At 31.8% G+C, this 21760-nt stretch overlaps 1 protein-coding gene across 1 annotated transcript in view; it reads left to right on the top strand.

Annotated features, from left to right (window-relative positions):
* The first annotated feature begins 10539 nt into the window (after positions 1-10539).
* NLGN4X (neuroligin 4 X-linked) overlaps positions 10540-21760 on the top strand; it is a 260817-nt gene continuing 249596 nt past the window's right edge. Inside the window, exon 1 of the mRNA XM_053706445.1 lies at positions 10540-10684. Within this exon, the coding sequence (XP_053562420.1) occupies positions 10564-10684 (121 nt within the window). The 5' untranslated portion in view covers positions 10540-10563. The remainder of the gene's footprint in view (positions 10685-21760) is intronic.

Here is a 21760-nt window from a genome sequence, read left to right as displayed (position 1 = left end):
ATGAACCCGTGGACTGGATACACCTTTACAAGAGAAAACAAAATTTATGCTTACCTGATAAATTTATTTCCCTTGTGGTGTATCCAGTCTACGGCCCACCCTGTCATTTTAAGGCAGGTGTTTTTTATTTTTAAACCACAGTCACCACTGCACCCTATAGTTTCTCCTTTTTTTCTTGCTTGTCTTCGGTCGAATGACTGGGGTGGCAGCTAGGGGAGGAGCTATATAGACAGCTCTGCTGTGGGTGTCCTCTTGCAGCTTCCTGTTGGGAAGGAGAATATCCCACAAGTAATGGATGAACCCGTGGACTGGATACACCACAAGAGAAATAAATTTATCAGATAAGCATAAATTTTGTTTTTCATACTGGCAAACTATCTGCCAGTACCTAAGATGGGGGTTATGGGAGAGAAGAGAGCTGTTTGGGAGGGTAATCTCTACACTTAAGCTAAAATGAACCTTTTAAGCTACCTAACCCCATTCACTGCCGGGAATAATAGAAGTGTGGTGTGCAGCTGCAATTAGCTGCCTTCTAATTACCAAAAAGCAATGGCAAAGCCATATATGTCTGCTATTTCTGAAAAAAGGGGATCCCAGAGAAATTTTTACAACCATTTTTTACATGATTGCACAAGCAGTATGTAAGTAATTTCAGTGAGAAACCCAAAGTTTGTGAAAAAAAAAATTATTTTGATTTAATTGCATTTGGTGGTGAAATGGTATCATGAAATATACCAAAATGGGCCCAGATCAATACCTTGGGTTGTATACTTAAAAAATATATATAGTTTTGACAGGTAAATAAAGTAAAACAAGCAGTTGCATCCCTCCTGTATATTTCTTGACTTAAAGTAATACAAGGCTTTATTTCTGTTTAATTTGAGTGATAGCAAAAATGCTAAAAATTATCCGGTATTTTAGTCAAGTTTTTCTCTGAAAGTCCCAGTAGTGAAGGGGTTATTTACCAGTTAGAAAATATTTATTGCCTCTATTGAATAATAATTATGATAGTGGTAATATTAACTGCTAAATTTGCATTTTGTTTTTTCTACTTTAAATTTTTTTTCTGTATAGTACATATAATATATTTAATCTCTCTTTTAGCATTGTGACAACCAGGGATTTTTTTGAGAATTTTGATACAGAAGAAATATCTGAATGTCAAATTAAAATGTAAATAGCATCAGGAAACATAACAATAAGCAATTTTGTTTAAATGTTACTATTACAAATCTTTTCTAAAATAAATAGAATTTGGATTTTACTTTATTGTTTAGGTTATACAAGTTCATATCAGTTTTCTAACCTTTTGAATACCATATTTAAATTAATAAATGTTAAAGTGGTCTGAAACTTTGGTTCTCAGACAAAAATAAACCCATAATTTTATGACACTTTCTTAAGAGGACAATTATCTGTTTAAATATAGCATGTTGTCAATATAAAAAGTGCAATTCCATAACCAATTATACACCAGATTCACTAGATTTTTCTTTGCATGTATGTTTTGTAGACAATACATTTATATAGCCCATCTGTGAGTATTTTTGTACAAATGTATAGTTTTGCTTATTTTTTTAATAACATTGAGCTTATTTTCAGACTCCTAACCAAGCCCCACAGAGTCAGATGTATACTAGCATTTACAGACTCCTACTGGCTCTTGTTTATGTTATCTGTCTTTTCCCATGCAGGGAAGGGGGGAGGCGGGCAGTGTCTACTCTTTTTGTTTTCCCAGCCCCTTTCACTGGGTGTCACAGTCAAACCTCATCAACAGTGCTAAACTGAGAGCTTCTAAGTATGTTTATACTGTATTTTTAGATCAGTATCTGTGCATATTATTCTTTATAGTAGTGTCTATTGCATGCAGTTATATGAAAATTGGTGTATACTGTCCCTTTCAACTGTGTATGTTACACAAATTTAAAAAAAAAATGCACACAATGCTCCTAAGGGAAAGGAGAAGAGGCTAATCTTTTAAGTATTGGGCAACAAGCTCCTCAGTGTGGGATGGGTGCTAAAACTAAAAATGCATACATCAGTAATGTTTGTTACGTTTAAATATTATTGTGTTTTTTCTTGCTATGTTCATTGAATTAAAATAGCTCACCTGATATTTTAATATTAGTCTTTTTTAGATGCAAATTAGATGTGCTGATTTTGATTATGTTTTTCTTCAGTTTGTCAGTTGTGCACTTGTCTATGTGTATGTTGCTTTAAATAGATGATGTAGGACAACAATTATTAATGTTTGAAATGCTTAATGGATGTTAGGTACAAACTAAAAAGTCTTCCAAAGCTTCACATTTTTCTAACTTATGTAAACAGCTGGCTCCTGAGACCTATTTTATTCTGCTTGATTAATGTAGCCACTCACCCTAAGAAAACAAGGTGAGGTTTGTCTATGTCATTGGTGAGCTCAGTGAGATCATTGTGATTTGCTGCAGTTATTGTAAACACTGCATCCCTACATTGAGATTTGATTAAGCATTTGTTAATAATAAATGGTGAAGAATTTATTTTGAAAGAACATTTACAGAATTCAGTCTTTACTGGTCTTGGAAATTAACCTTCCATTTTTCTTTAATAAAATATCAGAGTGAATGTTTGCAATTTTGTTTCAGTTGTTGTTAAGAAAATATACTTTACTCAAATCTGTCAACAAAGATAATGTAGAAAAAAAAAAAAAATAGAGAAATACATTAAAAAGAAAATGTTAATTATAAATATTTTATTTGATGGATCATTCTTGCAAATGCAAAAATTCATTTTTGTTTCTTATAAAACATTTTTAAAGTGTCTAAAATAGATGGCTAAAGTGTCTTACCCTTTCAATGGCACAAGTAAAATATACTATGAGATTAACCTCTGTGGTAGCAGAATTGAATCCTATTTATGTAAATAAGAGTGTTGGCAGTGAGAATATCTATTCAAAAATATCACAATGGAAATTAAACCATGACATTTCTCATTTTTTTCCTTCCTTTTTTTTCTAACCAGAGATTTAAAAAAAAAAAAAAAAAAAACCTGCAACATATTTTTTTTAGTTTTGTCTACATACAGCCATAACAGATTCTTATATTTTTTATGTTGCATTACTTTTTCCTAAGTATATTTTTTATTCTTTTTTTTTTTTTAAACTTTATGGTCTTGAATTCTCTTTTTTCCTTTTATTCTTCTTACTGTAACCCTCAGGAGCCAACACAAAGAAACAAGCTGATGATATAGCCAATAATGATCGTGGTGAAGATGAAGGTATTTTTATATTCAAGCTCAATCCTGATGCATGAACATTATCTTTTTTGGAATTCGCCATGAGGATTTTTTTTTTAACCAACAAACTCATCTTTTGATTTTTTTCTATATATTTATATATAGAAGATACTTTCTTTTTCCTCTTCTTTTTTTTTTCTTTGTTTTCACAACTCAGAATATGAATTATTAATAAGCTTCAGTTTAATAAATAAAGAAGCTGCATATAAGGATCTTGAAACAACTAGTTATTTTCTCACTATATAACAAGCAAGAATAAGGCAAACTAAGTTTAACACATAGATTTAATGGCATGTTTTTTTTATATGTATAACAGTGTTTACTTACTGATACATATTTAAAGTACAATGTTAAAATAACAAAAAATAGAGTAGGTAAAGTGTTAGGCAAACTTTTAGAAAAAAAATGAATCACAAAAAATATTTGATTTAAAAAAGATTTAAATACACAAGAAAATCACATATTAACCTCAGATGAATTAGGTAAAAAAAAATGATGAGATAATTACAAACTGTCTGAAGCTTTCAGATTATATATCATGAATCACAGACTCCATGAATTTAGTTCTTTAGATAACATATTGTTTCATAAATGCATTACATAAAACAATATGTGTGTATTCATTTACATTTGAGAATGTATTTTTCCCATTATCTTTACATGTGCATGAAAGCAATGAAATGCTATACTTAATGTTGAAATTAAATTGTATATTTATTGTGTGTGTGTCTATGCAGATTTTGTAACAAACCTTTGCTTTAAAGTTTATCTTTACATAATCATTCTGTCATTACTTTTTTTACAATTTAAAGTTTTTTTTAATGTGATCATTTTAAAAAAAATCTGTTTTTTTAAAGTAGAAAAAATACAATTATAGTTATGAAGCAATCATATGCATCTAACTGTACTAAAAACTAAAGAAAAGACATGAACTGACAAATAAACCAAACATAAGTTGGAAAAATTAGTGATCTTTTTCCCCATGGAAAGAAAAATAAACATATGGAAATTGTATTTACCAAAAAAGAATCTTAACAAACACCAGCCAGTTGTCAACAGCATAATCTGTGCAGATAATTAGCAATGAAATGTGTTCATGAATTACAAGCACTGTATAATGCTCTGTCATGAACTCAAACAGATTAATTGAAGGAGTGCATAATAAATATGGGCCTAAGCTTGTATAAAGCATAATGTTGATGAATTATAAGTTTGTTTTTACAAAATTTTAACTTCCTCCCTAAACACCATGAAAAAAAAAGATTTATTGAGAGGATAAAAACATAAAGCGTCTCACTTCAATTTCAGAAAATAATAGGCAAACGCTATGACCCAGATCCAATGTTCGTTGCACCTGATAGCGTTAGAAATGCCAGCCTGGTTGCGGTCATTATTAGATAAACAGATTTCTACAAAGGAGGCACGTCAAAGCTGAGCGGCTCAAGCATTATTACTGCTCCATATTAAAAATAACAGAAAGTACTTTCTACAAGAACCAATATAACATAATAATAAAAACCCTATAGCTACCATTTTTATGTGCAGCAGACCTTAATGCTGCTGTATTCCCTTCTTTGACACCAAAAAGCTAGCACATCAGTTGTTATAAAATTATTTTAGACACCCTAAGACTCAATGAAGAAAAAAAAAAAAATCTTCAAAACTGATTTGATTCATTAGTATAAATCTATATTTGACCTTGTACCACCTCAATTAATACTAAGCATGATCTCCCACTATGTGAATAAGCATAATGAATGACCTGTCCACCAACAATTTCTACTACTCTAGAACAATATTGTGGCTGAAATTCAAGCAAAATCCATCTAATGCAATTACTTCTACAAATTGATATCCCCCAATGCCCAAATAAGGGTTAATCCATACAAAATAACACTACTGCAAATCGGATAACGTCTAAAATCAACCAAATTAATAAAATGTATAATTTTAATGTGGAAAAATATGTGAGTTTACAAACCACTTATCTTGTTGCAATAATTTAATTTCTTCAGCTTATTCCAGCAATTAGCAATAAATCTCCTTTTGATATTTTATGTTTTGGAGTGATGTATTACAATGCTTTTAATTTATTTAATTTATTTTTTGGGAGTAATTTATGTTTTATGTGGGATTTTCAATGCTGGATTACATAGTAGAGTTTCATGGAGTACCATGTATTAAAGTTGGAATATATTAAATATGTAGGGCAGTTTAAGGGATCAAACACAGGGTTTTGATATTTTATGTTTTGGAATGATTTATTACAATGCTTTTATATTATTTTATTTATTTTTTGGGAGTGATTTATGTTTTATATGGGATTTTCCATGCTGGATTACATAGTAGAGTTTCATGGAGTACCATGTATTAAAGTTGGAATATATTAATTATGTAGGGGAGCTTAAGGGATCAAAACACAGGGTTAATTTAAATTAATTTTAAATTAATTTAAGAATTAACCACTGCTTTTGAAAAATAAGAATTTAGACTATCAAAAATAATTCAGTTGTTCTAATGGGAAAGTGTATTATTCATACAATTCATAATAATGGCCTAGTTAAAGGGACAGTCTAGTCAAAATCAAAATTTTCATGATTCAGATAGAGCATGCAATTTTAAACAACTTTCAAATTGTCTTTTTATCATCATATATGCTTTGTTCTTTTGGTATTCTTTGTTGACTGCTACACCTAGGTAGGCTCATATGCTAATATATAAGCCCTTGAAGGCTGCCTCTTATCTCAGTGCATTTTGACCATTTTCACCAGTAGACAGCACTAGTTCATGTGTGCCGTGTAGATACCATTGTGCTCACTCCCGTGGAATTATTTATGAGTCAGCACTGATTTGCTAAAATGCAAGTCTGTCAAAAGAACTGAAATAAGGGGACAATCTGCAGAGGCTTAGATACAAGGTAATCACAGAGGTAAAAAGTTTATTAATGTAACAGGTTTGGTTATGAAAAACTGGGGAATGGGTAATAAAGAGATTGTCTGTCTATCTTCTTTTAACAATAACAATTCTGAAGTAGACTATCCCTTTAATTAGAAAATTGTAGAAGATAACTGCCGGTAAGTCAAATCATGAAATAATCATAAATTGCTCATTTACTCTTGAAAGATAAGATTTAAAGACATAGGCTAACATTTTACAAGCACCAGTGAACCTGTCCACCCGGTATCACAGCTGCCTGTGCAATGCCTCTCCCTGCTATCAAGTGGCATATCACGTGCCAGCAGGGGCTTTTAATCACCCCGACCGGACTTGATTTTAGTCTGCCAGCTAAGAGCTGGCATGTAAGTTAAGAAGCAACAGCTGCTTCTTAAGTCTCGACTGCAGGCTCACTTATGCAAGCCTGCAAGAAAGCTGCATAAAGCTGCATCTTGCAGCTTTATAAATTACCCCCATACAATCATGATATTCATACACGTCTTTTTCACTATGAGGAAGAAATCTAATTGATATACATTTGTTTTCTCCCCATAGCTTTTCATATATTTGATTTTAATAGATTGTCATTGAAATTATGTGAAATAATAACTTCCCTCTTTTGTCTGATTTTCTCTTAATTGTAACAGCGCAAAAACAAAATGTATAAACAAAGAATAATTTCAAAAATTTTATTTATTCATTTTAATTGTAATTGTTTACAAATATATTCTTTAAAACAAACTAAAACATATCACTTTATGCTTCTCTGTTGTGCAACTTGACTTATGAATCAAAGAAAAAGAATAATAGATGAAGTATTACCCTATAGTAAAATAAAATATGTTCTAGGTCAAATGGCTCAATCATAACATTGATAAATGATCCAATTGAATATATAGAGCTCCATGTACTAAGACCTTGTGGGCAGATTTGCACATGCGAGCCTCCTTCCCGCAATGTAAGAAGCAGTGGTCATTAGACCACTTCTTTTTACCCTCTTCACCACCTCAGAGGTGGTAAAGAGAACTCACCACTCTCAGGGATTGACAGTCCCTACTTTCACTCGATTAGTCTTGTGAGTGAAGGGGCAGGCATTACACACTCAGAGCCGCTGCCCATAGGCATGAGGACTGCTTCTCAAGTTAATACATGGGGCCTACAATATTGATTTTATAGAATTATGATTTAGGGTTCTCCTATAAATCCTTATTAAATTATATTGAAAAAGGTATTTATATATACTTAATGTAAGTGATATGCTGAGCTTAATTGATTCCACATATAGATGTATGTTCCAATCAACAAATACATACAATAATAATAGTATGAAATATTATTTTTATCTACTGCTTTAAAATTAAAATAAATGAAATGGTATTAATGATACTAAAGCTATAAGCAAAGGTAGGTAAATAGATAGATAGATGGATGGATGGATAGATAGATAGATAGATAGTTAAAGGGCCATTAAACCCCAAAAAATTATTTTATGATTCAGATAGAAAATACAATTTTAAACAACTTGCTAATTTACTTCTATTATCTAATTTGCTTCATGTTTTAGTTATTCTTTGTTGAAGAAATAGCAATGCACATGAGTGAGCCAATCACACGAGGCATCTATGTGCAGCAACCAATCAGCAGCTACTGAGCCTATCTAGATATGCTTTTCAGCAAAGAATATCAAGAGAATGAAGTAAATTAGATAATAGAAGTACATTAGAAAGTTGTTTATAATTGCATGCTCTTTCTGAATCACAAAAGAAAAAATGTGTTTTTCATGTCCCTTTAATTTTATATTTTAGTTACAAAATGACATAGAACTTTATAGTAGATTTCACCAAATGAGGGGATTTCCTTATACAAGTACATAGGCAATTAATTGTTACATGAAGTCCATACACAGAGGTGCACTAAAGGAGGCTTTGCATGCTGGAAAATTTAGCTTGTTTAGGTAACCAGAATCAAGTAGAGTCCAAGCTTAGTATTAAATGCCCCTAGTAGTATAAACTGAAATGTGCATGAGTGCATTTCAGTATATAACACAAATAATGTTGTAATATATTTGTATTAGCAAGAAATCTTCTAGTAAAGTAATTTATTTTAAAAGAGCATATATAAATATCCTGCACATGCCCATTGTAGCTGCATTTAGATACCACCTTTGCGTAGGTTGACAGAATATATTGTGTCATTTTTTTTTTTTTATTCAAACCATCTCTGTACAGGCCATGTTATTTAAAGGCACAGTCTACAGCAGAATTGTTATGGTTTTAAAAGATGGATAAACCCTTTATTATCCATTCCCTAGTTTTGCATAACCAACACAGTTATATAAATACACTTTTTACCTCTGTGATTATCTTGTATCAAAGTCTCTGCAAACTGCCCCCTTATTTAAGTTCTTTTGACAGACATGCATTTTACCCAATCAGTGCTGGCTCCTAGGAACTCCACATGCATGAGCACAGTGTTATCTATATGACACACATGAACTAACACCCTCTAGTGGTGAAAAACTGTAGAAATGCTCTGAGAGAAGAGGCGGCCTTCAAGGGCTTAGAAATTAGCATATGAACTTCCTAGGTTTAGCTTTCAACTAAGAATACCAAGAGAACAAAGCAAAATTGGTGAAAAAAGTAAATTGAAAAATTGTTTAAAATTGCATGCCCTATCTGAATCATGAAAGTTTATTTTGGACTAGACTGCACCTTTAATGTCGGTGCACCAGGCATGTGCAGCACATATAACTGAAATAACTTTGTAAAGGACATGCATTTGCTTATACAAGTATATTGCAACAATGTTTCTATTTAAAAACTGAAATCTAATATACACATGACTATATCCCTTTAAGGGCTGAAACATATGGTTGGTCAAAGTTAGCATATTGTGACTACTTGCTGCAACTCCTAGCTCTGCTTATTATGAAGAAATCAGTTCCTTCAATCTCCAATAGGCCATGTATTTCAAGTTAACAAAATGTCAATGTCATATGTCAGAGCTTTCTAGATGTATAGATGTTTTATTTTCTCCTCTAGGAGGTTTTCTTCACAAGGATATTCATTTTTGATCATCTCATGCAAATTATATACTGTTTTTGTTACGATAGAATATATAGCAATTTAAACTAGTTGAAATTTATGGAAATGTGCAATACTTTGAAATATATATTCAGCATTAAATTTAAATCTATACTTTGAAATACAACAGAGGTACAATGTACAATGTCAAAACATTTTGCTGACGAGAGCAGTTTTCAAAATCATCATTTTACTTTGATTTGAATAAAATACAAACTAACTTTTTATAACATTGTGCTTCCGCAAGCTATTTATAAAAAGCTTTACATTTTATATTTAAACCAAGGGAGTAACATATATTAAATGTCGTTAACACAAACCTTTTAGCTATTGAATAAAATATAAAATGTAATTTATTCCAGACTTTTTTCTAATGCAAATAAGATACCAGGTACCAGTTATTGTGAAAAAATGCTAAGCAAGTGAATTTACTATAATATTATGCATTAAAAAGTCATTTTTAAAATTTCAATTGTTTGTTAACATCTATAGATTGAATACAAAAGCTAGCTACATAAATAAGTGTATTATAATACACACATCTTTCTTTTTTACAAATACTACTTTAGTAAATCATAAGTTACTTTGAATGATATTTTAATAAATCAATAATAGAATCAAATGATTCATATATAGGGTTCCATTAAAGAAGCTGAGAGTGGACAATGTTCCCAGGTAGAACCTGCCCATCCACACTTGCCACCAATGATCCAGCATACACTGGCGGATGTTGAGATTGCACAATAACTTAATTGTGCAAGTCCATCCCCTGCTCTAACTCAACTAATCATGTGAGAGGAGGACCCAGTAGGATTGTCAGGTGTGATTTTAGTTCACTATATCTGAGGTAGCATGAGTAAGGATGCAACACAAGGGTTCCAAAGCTGCATATGCAGCTTTATAAATGGATGCCAAATTATTTTAAGCATCTCTAATAGACAAAATAGATTTATTGGTGATCAATAGGTTATCAAAACTTGGCACTGAAGCCCACAAAAGTTGTATAACTTATGTAAAGCCATTCAAATAAAAATATGAGTTGTTATACTTACAGTTAACATATTATGGTTTTGTGATATCTTTTGACATAGTTCACCAAAGCTGAACACTATAAAATAAAATAATAAAAGACAATGTATAAATACATGACTAGACTAAAAATAATTAATTATGCAACTTGGTTCAAACTTCATCAAATGCATTTTTGTTATTATTTGTTCTAATGCGTGTTTCCTTTTTAGATATCCATGATCCAAACAATAAGAAACCTGTTATGGTGTATATCCATGGAGGGTCTTATATGGAAGGTACTGGAAATATGATTGATGGAAGCATACTTGCAAGTCATGGAAATGTCATAGTGATAACACTTAACTACAGGCTAGGTGTTTTAGGTAAGTACAGTTGCTTTTGCTTTGGATAAAAAAATAGCGTTTTACTGTTTTAATAAAAGAGCAAGCATTCAATAAAACTTTTGTTCTCAAATTAAATAGGTTTTATTTACTTGTAGATTTTTTAATAAGTTTTGTTTATGATTACCTTAGTATAAATATAAAAAAAAATAATAATGTGTGGTTTAATTATTATGAAGATCATATATATTGCATATTTCTCCATTTAAGTTGTATTGCTATGCCGCACTATAATGTGTGTCTCTTGTTTGAATGAGCAATCCATAATAAATTCAGTTTTATGAATGCTTATTCAGTCTTAGTGTTAAAGCAAACGGAATGATATTTTAAAATTCATATTTTAGTGGGGGCACTAAAAAAAATCTTTGGTCGTTTTTTTTATATGCAAATAAAGGCCAAATTTTAGAGTGATTGAATTAAAAAATGTAGTCATATCTACAGCAAATTCTACCACATTGGTTTTCATATACAGTAAATGGATGGATTATCCTGACAATTGTATTATTATTTTTTTCTCCCCAAAGGGACTTAAAGCACTTAGGCAGACAGTGCTCAAATTTCAGCTGATAGATTTATTAATTTAATAGTACTGAAGTTATCTACTGCAGAAGATGCATAATCTCCACTACCAGTGTATGAAACTGCGACCCAAAAATATGATCAGCTATTGCTGCTGGCAGATTAACCAGCTGCGACATTTCAATAGCCTAGATTCACAGAAGATCTATTGAGTACAGAGACATTTATCTTACCATTGTAATATTGTGTTAATATTTGCAAATCATAAAAAAGTAAAATTCATAATACAATGTACAGTTATGATGTCTTGTCTTCATAAGTTTTACTTTATTACAGAATTGATTTCATTATGTTTAAAATGCATAGACAGTACTCCAATTAAAGAGAAAATATGCATTTTAATACATACCTTCGATAATTGCATTATGCCAAAAATGTTCAAAACTGTTGTAACATCACAGTGAATTGAATTTATTTACTTACTTGTGAATGGTTGTATTTAAAAACTACATGATGGTTGCTTGTTAAGATATTGTTTAATTCATGACATTTAACCCAATAATTACTTTATAAAATGAGAAGCAGCCATGTGATTTTCCAGCTAAATTATATTTAGAATTAGGTATATCTATTTAAGCTCATATGTTAATTATAAAGGGTGACATCTTCAAATATGTGCATTTTAAGGATTCTATCAGCCAATCGGAATTAAGGTAGGAAAATTCTGATTGGCTGGTGGAATCAGCCAATGATATTGAGCTCTCATTCTATTGGCTGTTCCGATCAGCCAATAGAATGCGAGCTCAATCTGATTGGCTGATTGGATCAGCCAATCGGATTGAACTTGAATCTGATTGGCTGATGGAATCAGCCAATCAAAATTTTCCTACCTTAATTCCGATTGGCTGATAGAATCCTATCAGCCAATCGGAATTCGAGGGACGCCATCTTGTATGACGTCATTTAAAGGAATCGTCATTCAGCGAGTAGGCGTCTGTAGAAGAGGATGGATCCGCGTCGGCTGGAAGAAGATGGCTCCGCTCCGGATGGATGAAGATAGAAGATTCCACTTGGATTAAGATGTCTACCGGTCCGGATGTCCTCTTCTGCCCGGATAGGATGAAGACTTCTGCCGCTCCGGATGTCTTCTTTTGGTCCATCGGTGCCCGGTTGGGTGAAGACGACTCAAGGTAGGGAGATCTTCAGGGGTTTAGTGTTAGGTTAATTTAAGGGGGGTTTGGGTTAGATTAGGGGTTTGTGGGTGGTGGGTTTTAATGTTGGAGGGGTTGTACATTTTTTTTTTTCAGGCAAAAGAGCTGAATTCTTTGGGGCATTCCCCGCAAAAGGCCCTTTTAAGGGCTGGTAAGGTAAAAGAGCTTTTCTATTTTTAATTTAGAATAGGGTAGGGCATTTTGTTATTTTGGGGAGCTTTGTTATTTTATTAGGGGGCTTAGAGTAGGTGTAATTAGCTTAAAATTGTTGTAATCTTTTTCTAATGTTTGTAAATTATTTTTTTATTTTTTGTAACTTAGTTCTTTTTTTATTTTTTGTACTTTAGTTAGTTTATTTAATTGTATTTATTTGTAGGTATTTTATGTAATTAATTTATTGATAGTGTAGTGTTAGGTTTAATTGTAGATAATTGTAGGTAGTTTATTTAATTAATTTATTGATAGTGTAGTGTTAGGTTTAATTGTAACTTAGGTTAGGATATATTTTACAGGTAATTTTGTAATTATTTTAACTAGGTAGCTATTAAATAGTTATTAACTATTTAATAGCTATTGTACCTGGTTAAAATAAATACAAAGTTGCCTGTAAAATAAATATTAATCCTAAAATAGCTACAATATAATTATTATTTATATTGTAGCTATATAAGGGTTTATTTTACAGGTAAGTATTTAGTTTTAAATAGGAATACTTTATTTAAAAAGATTTATTTCGTTAGATAAAAATTATATTTAACTTAGGGTGGTGTTAGTGTTAGGGTTAGACTTAGTTTTAGGGGTTAATAACTTTATTATAGTAGTGGTGAGGTCCGGTCGGCAGATTAGGGGTTAATAAGTGTAGGTAGGTGGCGGCGACAATGGCGGTGGCAGATTAGGGGTTAATAAATATAATATAGGGGTCGGCGGTGTTAGGGGCAGCAGATTAGGGGTACATAGGGAAAACGTAGGTTGCGGCGGTGTACAGAGCAGCAGATTAGGGGTTAAAAGTGTAATGCAGGGGTCAGCGATAGCGGGGGCGGCAGATTAGGGGTTAATAAGTGTAAGGTTAGGGGTATTTAGACTCGGGGTACATGTTAGGGTTTTAGATGCAGACTTAGGAAGTGTTTCCCCATAGGAAACAATGGGGCTGCGTTAGGAGCTGAACGCTGCTTTTTTGCAGGTGTTAGGTTTTTTTTTCAGCTCAAACGGCCCCATTGTTTCCTATGGGGGAATCGTGCACGAGCACGTTTTTTAAGCTGGACGCGTCCGTAAGCACCGCTGGTATTTATAGTTGCAGTGGCGGTAAATTATGCTATACGCTCCCTTTTTGGAGCCTAACGCAGCCCTTCTGTGAACTCTAAATACCAGCGGTATTTAAAAGGTGCGGGAGAAAAAAAGCATGCGTAGCTAACGCACCCCTTTGGCTGCAGAACTCTAAATCTAGCGGTTTGTATGCATTGTTGAAGGAGCAGCAATGCATTGCTTGCAGCTAGCTGAATACACCTGGGGAACCAATGACCTGTGCAGTCACCAATCAGCAGCTAGCTCCCATTAGTGCATTGCTGCTTCTACCTAGGTATGATTTTCAGCAAAACATACCAAGAGAACAAAGCAAATTAGATATTAGAATTAAATTGTAAATTTGTTTAAAATGGTATATCTAATGTAAAAAAAAAAATGAGTGTCATGTCCTTTAAAACTGAAATGCCTCTTTAAAGAACATTTTATACAATAATATTCCTAGAAAGGACCATATTTTATTTATATGCATAACATTATAAAATTGTATTCTAATGTTCTATTAAATAGTGTGATTGACGAAAAGTCTAAAAGTTATGCAAAGACTTGTAATTTGAGAGATAGAAAAGTTCTCTCTTTGTTGGTAAGACATAACAATGGGCATTTGGAGGTAGCATACTATTTAGAAAATTATAGATTTACTAAGTGATAGTATTTGAATGTGATATCTTTCCTCTTCTGTCCATTCATTTTCAGGTTTACCAAAATAAACTCAACTCTGTATGGATTAGATGCCAATCTAAATATATATTAAATGGTAAAAAAAAGGGTGATTTCTTCAAATATGGACACTTTAAGGATATCTGGTCTACATAAAAAGGCCTAGATTTGCACGATAAGCAGTATCTCTGGACCATGCTAACATTAGCACACACCTTAATTTTACAAGTCACATTTACCAGAAAAGGATTTGAGAAGCCAATTTTGCTCTAGTGCAACCTACACTTTCACTGGATATTTTGACCTTGCTAAATAGCACTCATATTAAAAGTTGACAGTTATAGGCTTCACTCGAGTGAAAGCCAAAATTGTGCTAGAATATTTAGCATGGCTTGAGACCTAAAGTTAACTGTTAGGGTTAAATACATTTCCCAAAACACATAAAAAAATATTAAAATAAAGTATTGCACTCATATATACACTTTAATAAAAAATATAATTTTAATATTGATAAAAAGGATTTAAAAGAGTTAAAAGGGATATGGTATATAGCAAGATGTTTGCCTGGAAAGGGTTCCAAAGTGTGTGTATGTATAGATATATACATGTGTATGTATACACTTCTATATATGTGTGTATTTATGTGTTTATATGTGTAAATATGTATGTGCACACATATATATATATATATATATATATATACACATATAAACACAAACATACACACACACACACACATATATATATATATATATATATATATATATATATATATATATATATATATATATATATATATACATACATATATATACATACATACATACATACACTTTTGAGCCCTTTCAAGTCAAATGCCTTGAAACATTCAATATAACTGTTATTCAATTTGAATATGTTTTAATGTGTTTGTTATAGAAATAGTTTAAATTCCAATGTTGTTAACTTAGAAAAAGAAAATGTTCTTTATATATATATTTATATATATATATATATATATATATATATATATATATATATATATATATATATACAATATATATATATATATATATATATACAATTTGAATTGTGAACAATGAAACAATATAAAGATATACATAAGCCACTCCCCTCAATGCACCACCAATAGCAAGTGAGCCTGTACACCATGCAAAAAATTAGCTAATTAGCCATTAACCATATGCACATTTCTTAATATGCCATTAGACTGAAATACAATATACTACTAGCATTGAGATGTGTCTTCATTATCACTTATATACAAATGTGAACCGATTCAGTAGTATGTTTCAGATATGTTGATTAATGCTATACAATATATGTAAGCCCTGAGAACAAACACATAATTCCTAGGTTGAGCAACAGGGAGATGTTATAAGGCCGTATCTGTAAATAATGTAAAACGTAGTAACTCTGTGTTAAGCGTACATGTGGAAATATACCCGCTCATTCACACTGTGTTCACATATATACAGCACAATCTTTTATCCAATTCTGTGTATACAATACAAACCCCTACTATGGATACCTGGATAATTGTGTGGTTATATCAGTAGCCTAGGACGCCAGCCGTACCAAATACAGGGAACCTCGCGTATAGCATTCACGGGTAAAAAAGGGGGCGTGGTTAAAGCTGCATGTAAACCACATCACAATCAGCTGTACAACCAGTGATGTAGCTCTGCAATTTAGCAAATTAACAAATGACCATGTGTGGTCAGAGTGTAAACAAGCTATCATATGTCTACACTCATAACAGGGGCTTGCAATGCCATACTAAAAAACACACAGGCACAGAGATAATTGTAAAATATCTGGCTAAAACAGATAGTAGACTCACTTCCATCCTATATTATAAACTTATGCCAAAACATCATAAGTGTACCATTTAGCACTACTAAGAGGGCCTGGGGACCTCGTTGGGATAAGCCAGTACTGGTAGCAAAAGAATAGCCAAAAAATAGCAGGACTAGCAATCTTGGGGATAATAGCAATCTAAGGCTGCCTATTGTGTATGCAGTGTATAAGCACTATAGATTTAAACTACACTTACTATTAGTATTATTACTGTATAGGCATTAATGACAAAGTATAGGAGATAGTGATATACAAGAGTTAAAGAGATAAACCAAGGAATATTGCAGAAATATTGTTTTAGCTATTGCACACATTTCTAATATACAGCTTCACATTGTTGATTAACATGTGTGATGAGATTTTGTATCTCCCCTATCCCACAATTAGGCTAGCATTCCTTAATTATAGTAACCATGTCAGGACTATATAATTAGATAGTTGGGATTATTCCTGTTACCAAAGGTCCTATCAGATGCATGTATGCAGACCTTAATAGGACAGGCAATTTTCCATTCCCTTTTATATGCAGAAGTAGGCTAAAAAACAATAGTTGGTATTCTGTTTTAACCAGATATTTTACAATTATCTCTGTGTCTATGTGTTTTTTAGTATGGCATTGCAAGCCCCTGTTATGAGTGTAGACATATGAGAGCTCGTTTACACTCTGACCACACGTGGTCATTTGTTAATTTGCTAAATTGCAGAGCTATGTCACTGGTTGTACAGCTGATTGTGATGTGGTTTACATGCAGGTTTAACCACGCCCCCTTTTTTTTACCCGCGAACGCTATACGCAAGGTTCCCTGTATTTGGTACGGATGGCATCCTAGGCTACTGATATAACCTAACCACACAATTATCCAGGTATCCATAGTAGGGGTTTGTATTGTATACACAGAATTGGATAAAAGATTGTGCTGTATATATGTCAACACAGTGTGAATGAGCGGATATACTTCCACAGGGACGCTTAAGACAGAGTTACTATGTTTTACATTATTTACAGATACGGCCATATTACATCTCTTGATAAAGGCTTGGAAGAGCCAATACGCGTGGATACAACTCAATAGCTCCAACTATAGAAGATCATCACATCTAGCTCCCAGGACCGCTATAACCATAACACCTGCCGTATTTTATTGCATATACGGAGGAACTTTGGAGAAAAAGCGGTAGGAGTGAAGAAGATTTTAAAATCAGTTGGAATCATTTTAAAAGTGCGTGCACTCATGAACATTCAGCCGGTACCTATTGGTTCATGAAGCCCATGTGATCAATAATCCAGCTTGGAAAAACAGAGTTCTAACGGCCAAGGATGTCACAGCAAAAGAGAAGGACAAGAAACCTCTCCACTATACAGTAAGACACATTGTTGCAAAGGACATTATATCTAGTGAAATAATATTACTGAAACCCACGAATGACAGTAAGAGTGAACGGAACCGTCTAGATTGGCTACACTTGAACTGTTTAGATTGGCAACAAAACTTGGTGTTTCATTTTGCAACAAACTTTCCGCTTATATCTGAGTATTTTGGGCTAGATAATAACCGCCTGCCATCAGATTAAGTGCAAGAAAAATGCCTGAATAGAGACTGAGCTCTCATACGTATATAAAGTGCAATATTAATGAATTATTTAACCATTTTTGTATTCAGTTTATATACTAACGTGTTGGGGATATCATCAGTATTTTCTCTAGTAATTTTATGGGCCTTTATACATAGAATATTTTGACACCGGTGTCTTTTTATATACTTTTAAAAGTATTTATTATTATTTTTATTTTTAATACATTGCATAGTTTAAATTATTTAAATTATTTATATATGGTCTCAAATAAATGTTGAATATATATTTATACATTTTCGTTCATTTACTATTATACCATCTTCTTTAGGAGTAAATTCTTTTACCACCATTATCTTTTGTATTAATATTAGTAATTTTTGCTAAATATTGTTTATCACAACGTCTACACACACAACACTTACACTTAAAAGAAATTTACATATATATATTTTTTTCACCACATGAAATTTTCACCACTTTAATTTTTCTCCACCAACTGAGTATATATAACATCACATATATTTTTTTATCATTTTCCATCATTTTCTATTCATTTTTTTGTATAATACTAATGCAAAGATATTACACACCACACAAGTGAGTTTAATATTAAAAACACAGCACCAGTCACATTGAATATATTGATCATTCACTATTTTCCAAAAACCAGATTGCCTGTGGCGCCCCCTACATAACCCCTATTTTTATCTGTATTATTTATATGTGGAGTCATTTGTGAGAGACTTTAGTAGTAAGGGAGGCTATAATCTGGTATAGAGTTGAAGCAGTTCAATTAATCCTTTTGTACGTATTGTTACATCTCCCTGTTGCTCAACCTAGGAATTATGTGTTTGTTCTCAGGGCTTACATATATTGTATATCATTAAACAACATATCTGAAATATACTACTGAATCGGTTTACATTTGCATATAAGTGATAATAATAACACATCTCAATGCTAGTAGTATATTGTATTTCAGTCTAATGGCATATTATGAAATGTGCATATGGTTAATGGCTAATAAGATAATTTATTGCTTGGTGTACAGGCTCACTTGCTATTGGTGGTGCACTGAGGGGAGGGGCTTATGTATATCTTTATATTGTTTGTCTGAGGAAGGGGTGAAAGTCTTAAAATGTCACACAGTAAAGCGTATTGAAACTTTAAAATCCAGAGAGTGCATTTTTCTTTATTCACTTAAATATATATATATAAATATATATATATATATATATATATATATATCTATATATATATATATATATATTCCAACCTCATGCACTCACTCCTATAACTTCTTGTTTGCATGGGTGTCTCCTCTTGAATTAATAGGTATGCAAATTTCTTAATGATGAGAGCACTCACAGGACATAGACATAAAGAAATGTTTTATTCATCAAAGCGTTACATCAACATGTGTCAAGGTCGACGTTTCGGCTCAAACATTAAGCCGTTTTCAAGACCATCTTAAAGTATCAATATTACAAACTCGGCTTCTAAACTGCCTTTGAAGAAAAACTGCTCATATATATATTTAAAAATAAAAAGAACATTTTCTTCTAGTGAAGAATATTGGAATGTGAAGTATTCCTAATGCACCTTTTGGCTTTAGCGCAGTTGATCTTGCACAGTGTTGCTTTAGTTTGCGAGTAATACATATCATTTGTATTTTTTAGCATTCCTCATGTTATTAAATAGAGTGATTGACGAAAAGTCTAAAAGATATGCCGAGACTTGTAATTTGAGAGATAGCAAAGTTCTTGCTTTGTTGGTAAGACAAAACAATGGGCATTTGGAGGAAGCATACTATTTATAAAATTATAGCTTTACTAAGTGATAGCAATTTAATGTGATATCTTTCCTCTTCTGTCCATTCATTTTCAGGTTTACCAAAATAAACTCAACTCTGTATGGATTAGCTGCCAATCTAAATATATATTAAATGGTAAAAAATAAAAAACATTTTGATGCAAAAATGTAAGTTCTCACTTAAGTGAAAAAGGTGCTAAATTTATGATTTAACAAATGCTCCCAGCTTAAAATGGGTGATGGTAGCACAGAGTTTAAGTATAACATTTCTATTATTAGGAGATTCCTTATTATTCTGAATTTAAGTGAGAACTTAAACTCTAATATTATTTTTTTTTATTTAATATCCCTAATTGTTATACATAAAAGTGTTTATTGCTGCTAATGAAGGCAACCATATTTATAAATGTACAATTAAAGAAAGAGTATAGTATGTCATGGAAGCAGAAGATTAATATTCTACAATACATAAAACAGGATTGACATATTTTGATATTTTACACAAGTAATTTTGATTAAAGGGACACTGAACCCAATTTTTTTTCATTCATGATTCAGATAGAGCATGACATTTTAAGCAACTTTCTAATTTGCTCCTATTATCAATTTTTCTTTGTTCCCTTGCTATCTTTATTTTAAAAGCAGGAATGTAAATCTTAGCAGCCAGCCCATTTTAGGTTCAGCACCATGGATAGTGCTTGCTTATTGGAGGCTTACATTTACCCATTAATAAGCAAGCACAACCCAGGTTCTCAATCAAAAATAGTCCGGCTCCTATGCATCACATTCCTGCTTTTTAAATAAAGATAGCAAGAGAACAAAGAAAAAATGATAATAGGATTAAATAGAAAGTTGTATAAAATTGCATGCTCTATCTGAATCACGAAAGACAAAAAAATGGGTTTAGTGTCCCTTTAAGGTTGCATCACCAAGGCATAATAAATATATATTTTCCTTTCCCAGGCTGTTAAAGTGGAGCCTTTGTTAAAGGTGCTGTAATTTTTTGAGACTTTGTAAAAAAAACTGTATTTTTTTTGTCTTAACAAATAAAAATGTTGGTAATGTATTTGATCTAGTTTGACACATAATAGAACAATTGCAATAGTACTAACCATAGTTTGTAGAGTTTAAGTAAATTGTTGTTGCCTTTGTATTCTTGTTCGCATCTGGAGTGAGTTTTCTGGTCTCAGTTTGTGGTGCATTCATTAATTTTCTGCAAATGATGTCACTATCACAAATCATAAAAATAACCCAGGGAAATCTTTAAATAGATTTGTAGAAAACAAGGGAGAAAAGCAATATTGTAACATTAGGGGTAGATAAAATATTACTATAGTTCACTGGTAATGTCATAACTTACGCAATCTGAAAAAATATGTTTCTCCAAAGAAAATAAATCATAAAGCCATAATAATATAAACCAGCCAGCCATATTGATTAATTATTCATTTGGGAACCACATCAATATTAACCTGCAATACAAATGCATTGAACAACACATTTCAGTCTGATTGTGGAAAGGCAATCATTAAAACCTATATAAAGTATTTCATATTTTATAAGAGGAGCATGTTGCAACACTGCAAACAGTTGAATTTATTGTGATTCATATTCATATGAAATAAGTTTTCAGTATACTCTTGTTGCTTCATTACTGTATTACAGTGTTACCACTAGAGGTTCAGCATTTCTAATTACACTGATTGACACAACACTTTTCTAAATAGTATGCGATCTCCAAATGCCCTTTGTTATGTATCACAAAAAGATGTGTTACATGCTCAAATAATTCCAGCCAACTTATTCTGTGGTTTGAAAAGACATCAGAAGTCATCAATGTTCTAGGAGCTGAAAAAAAAATCATAATTATTTTTAAATAAATTATTAATTTATTTATTATGTATTATTGTATTTATTAATTTTCAGCAATCTAAAATTAGGAGGTGGTGCTAATATTAGAAAGAAAAAAAAACACACACCATAATCTAGGCAATGGTGTTCCAATGTGGTCAACAGTATATTATAGCTATGTCTTATTCAAATTTGAAGTTCATTTCACTATTCCATTTGAAAAAAAAAAAAAAATGACAAAAATATTTTAAAAAGTGATATATATTGATTT

The sequence above is a fragment of the Bombina bombina genome, chromosome 3 (genome assembly GCF_027579735.1).
Source record: "Bombina bombina isolate aBomBom1 chromosome 3, aBomBom1.pri, whole genome shotgun sequence".
NCBI lineage: Eukaryota > Metazoa > Chordata > Amphibia > Anura > Bombinatoridae > Bombina > Bombina bombina.
This window is presented reverse-complemented; position numbering and strand designations above follow the sequence as displayed.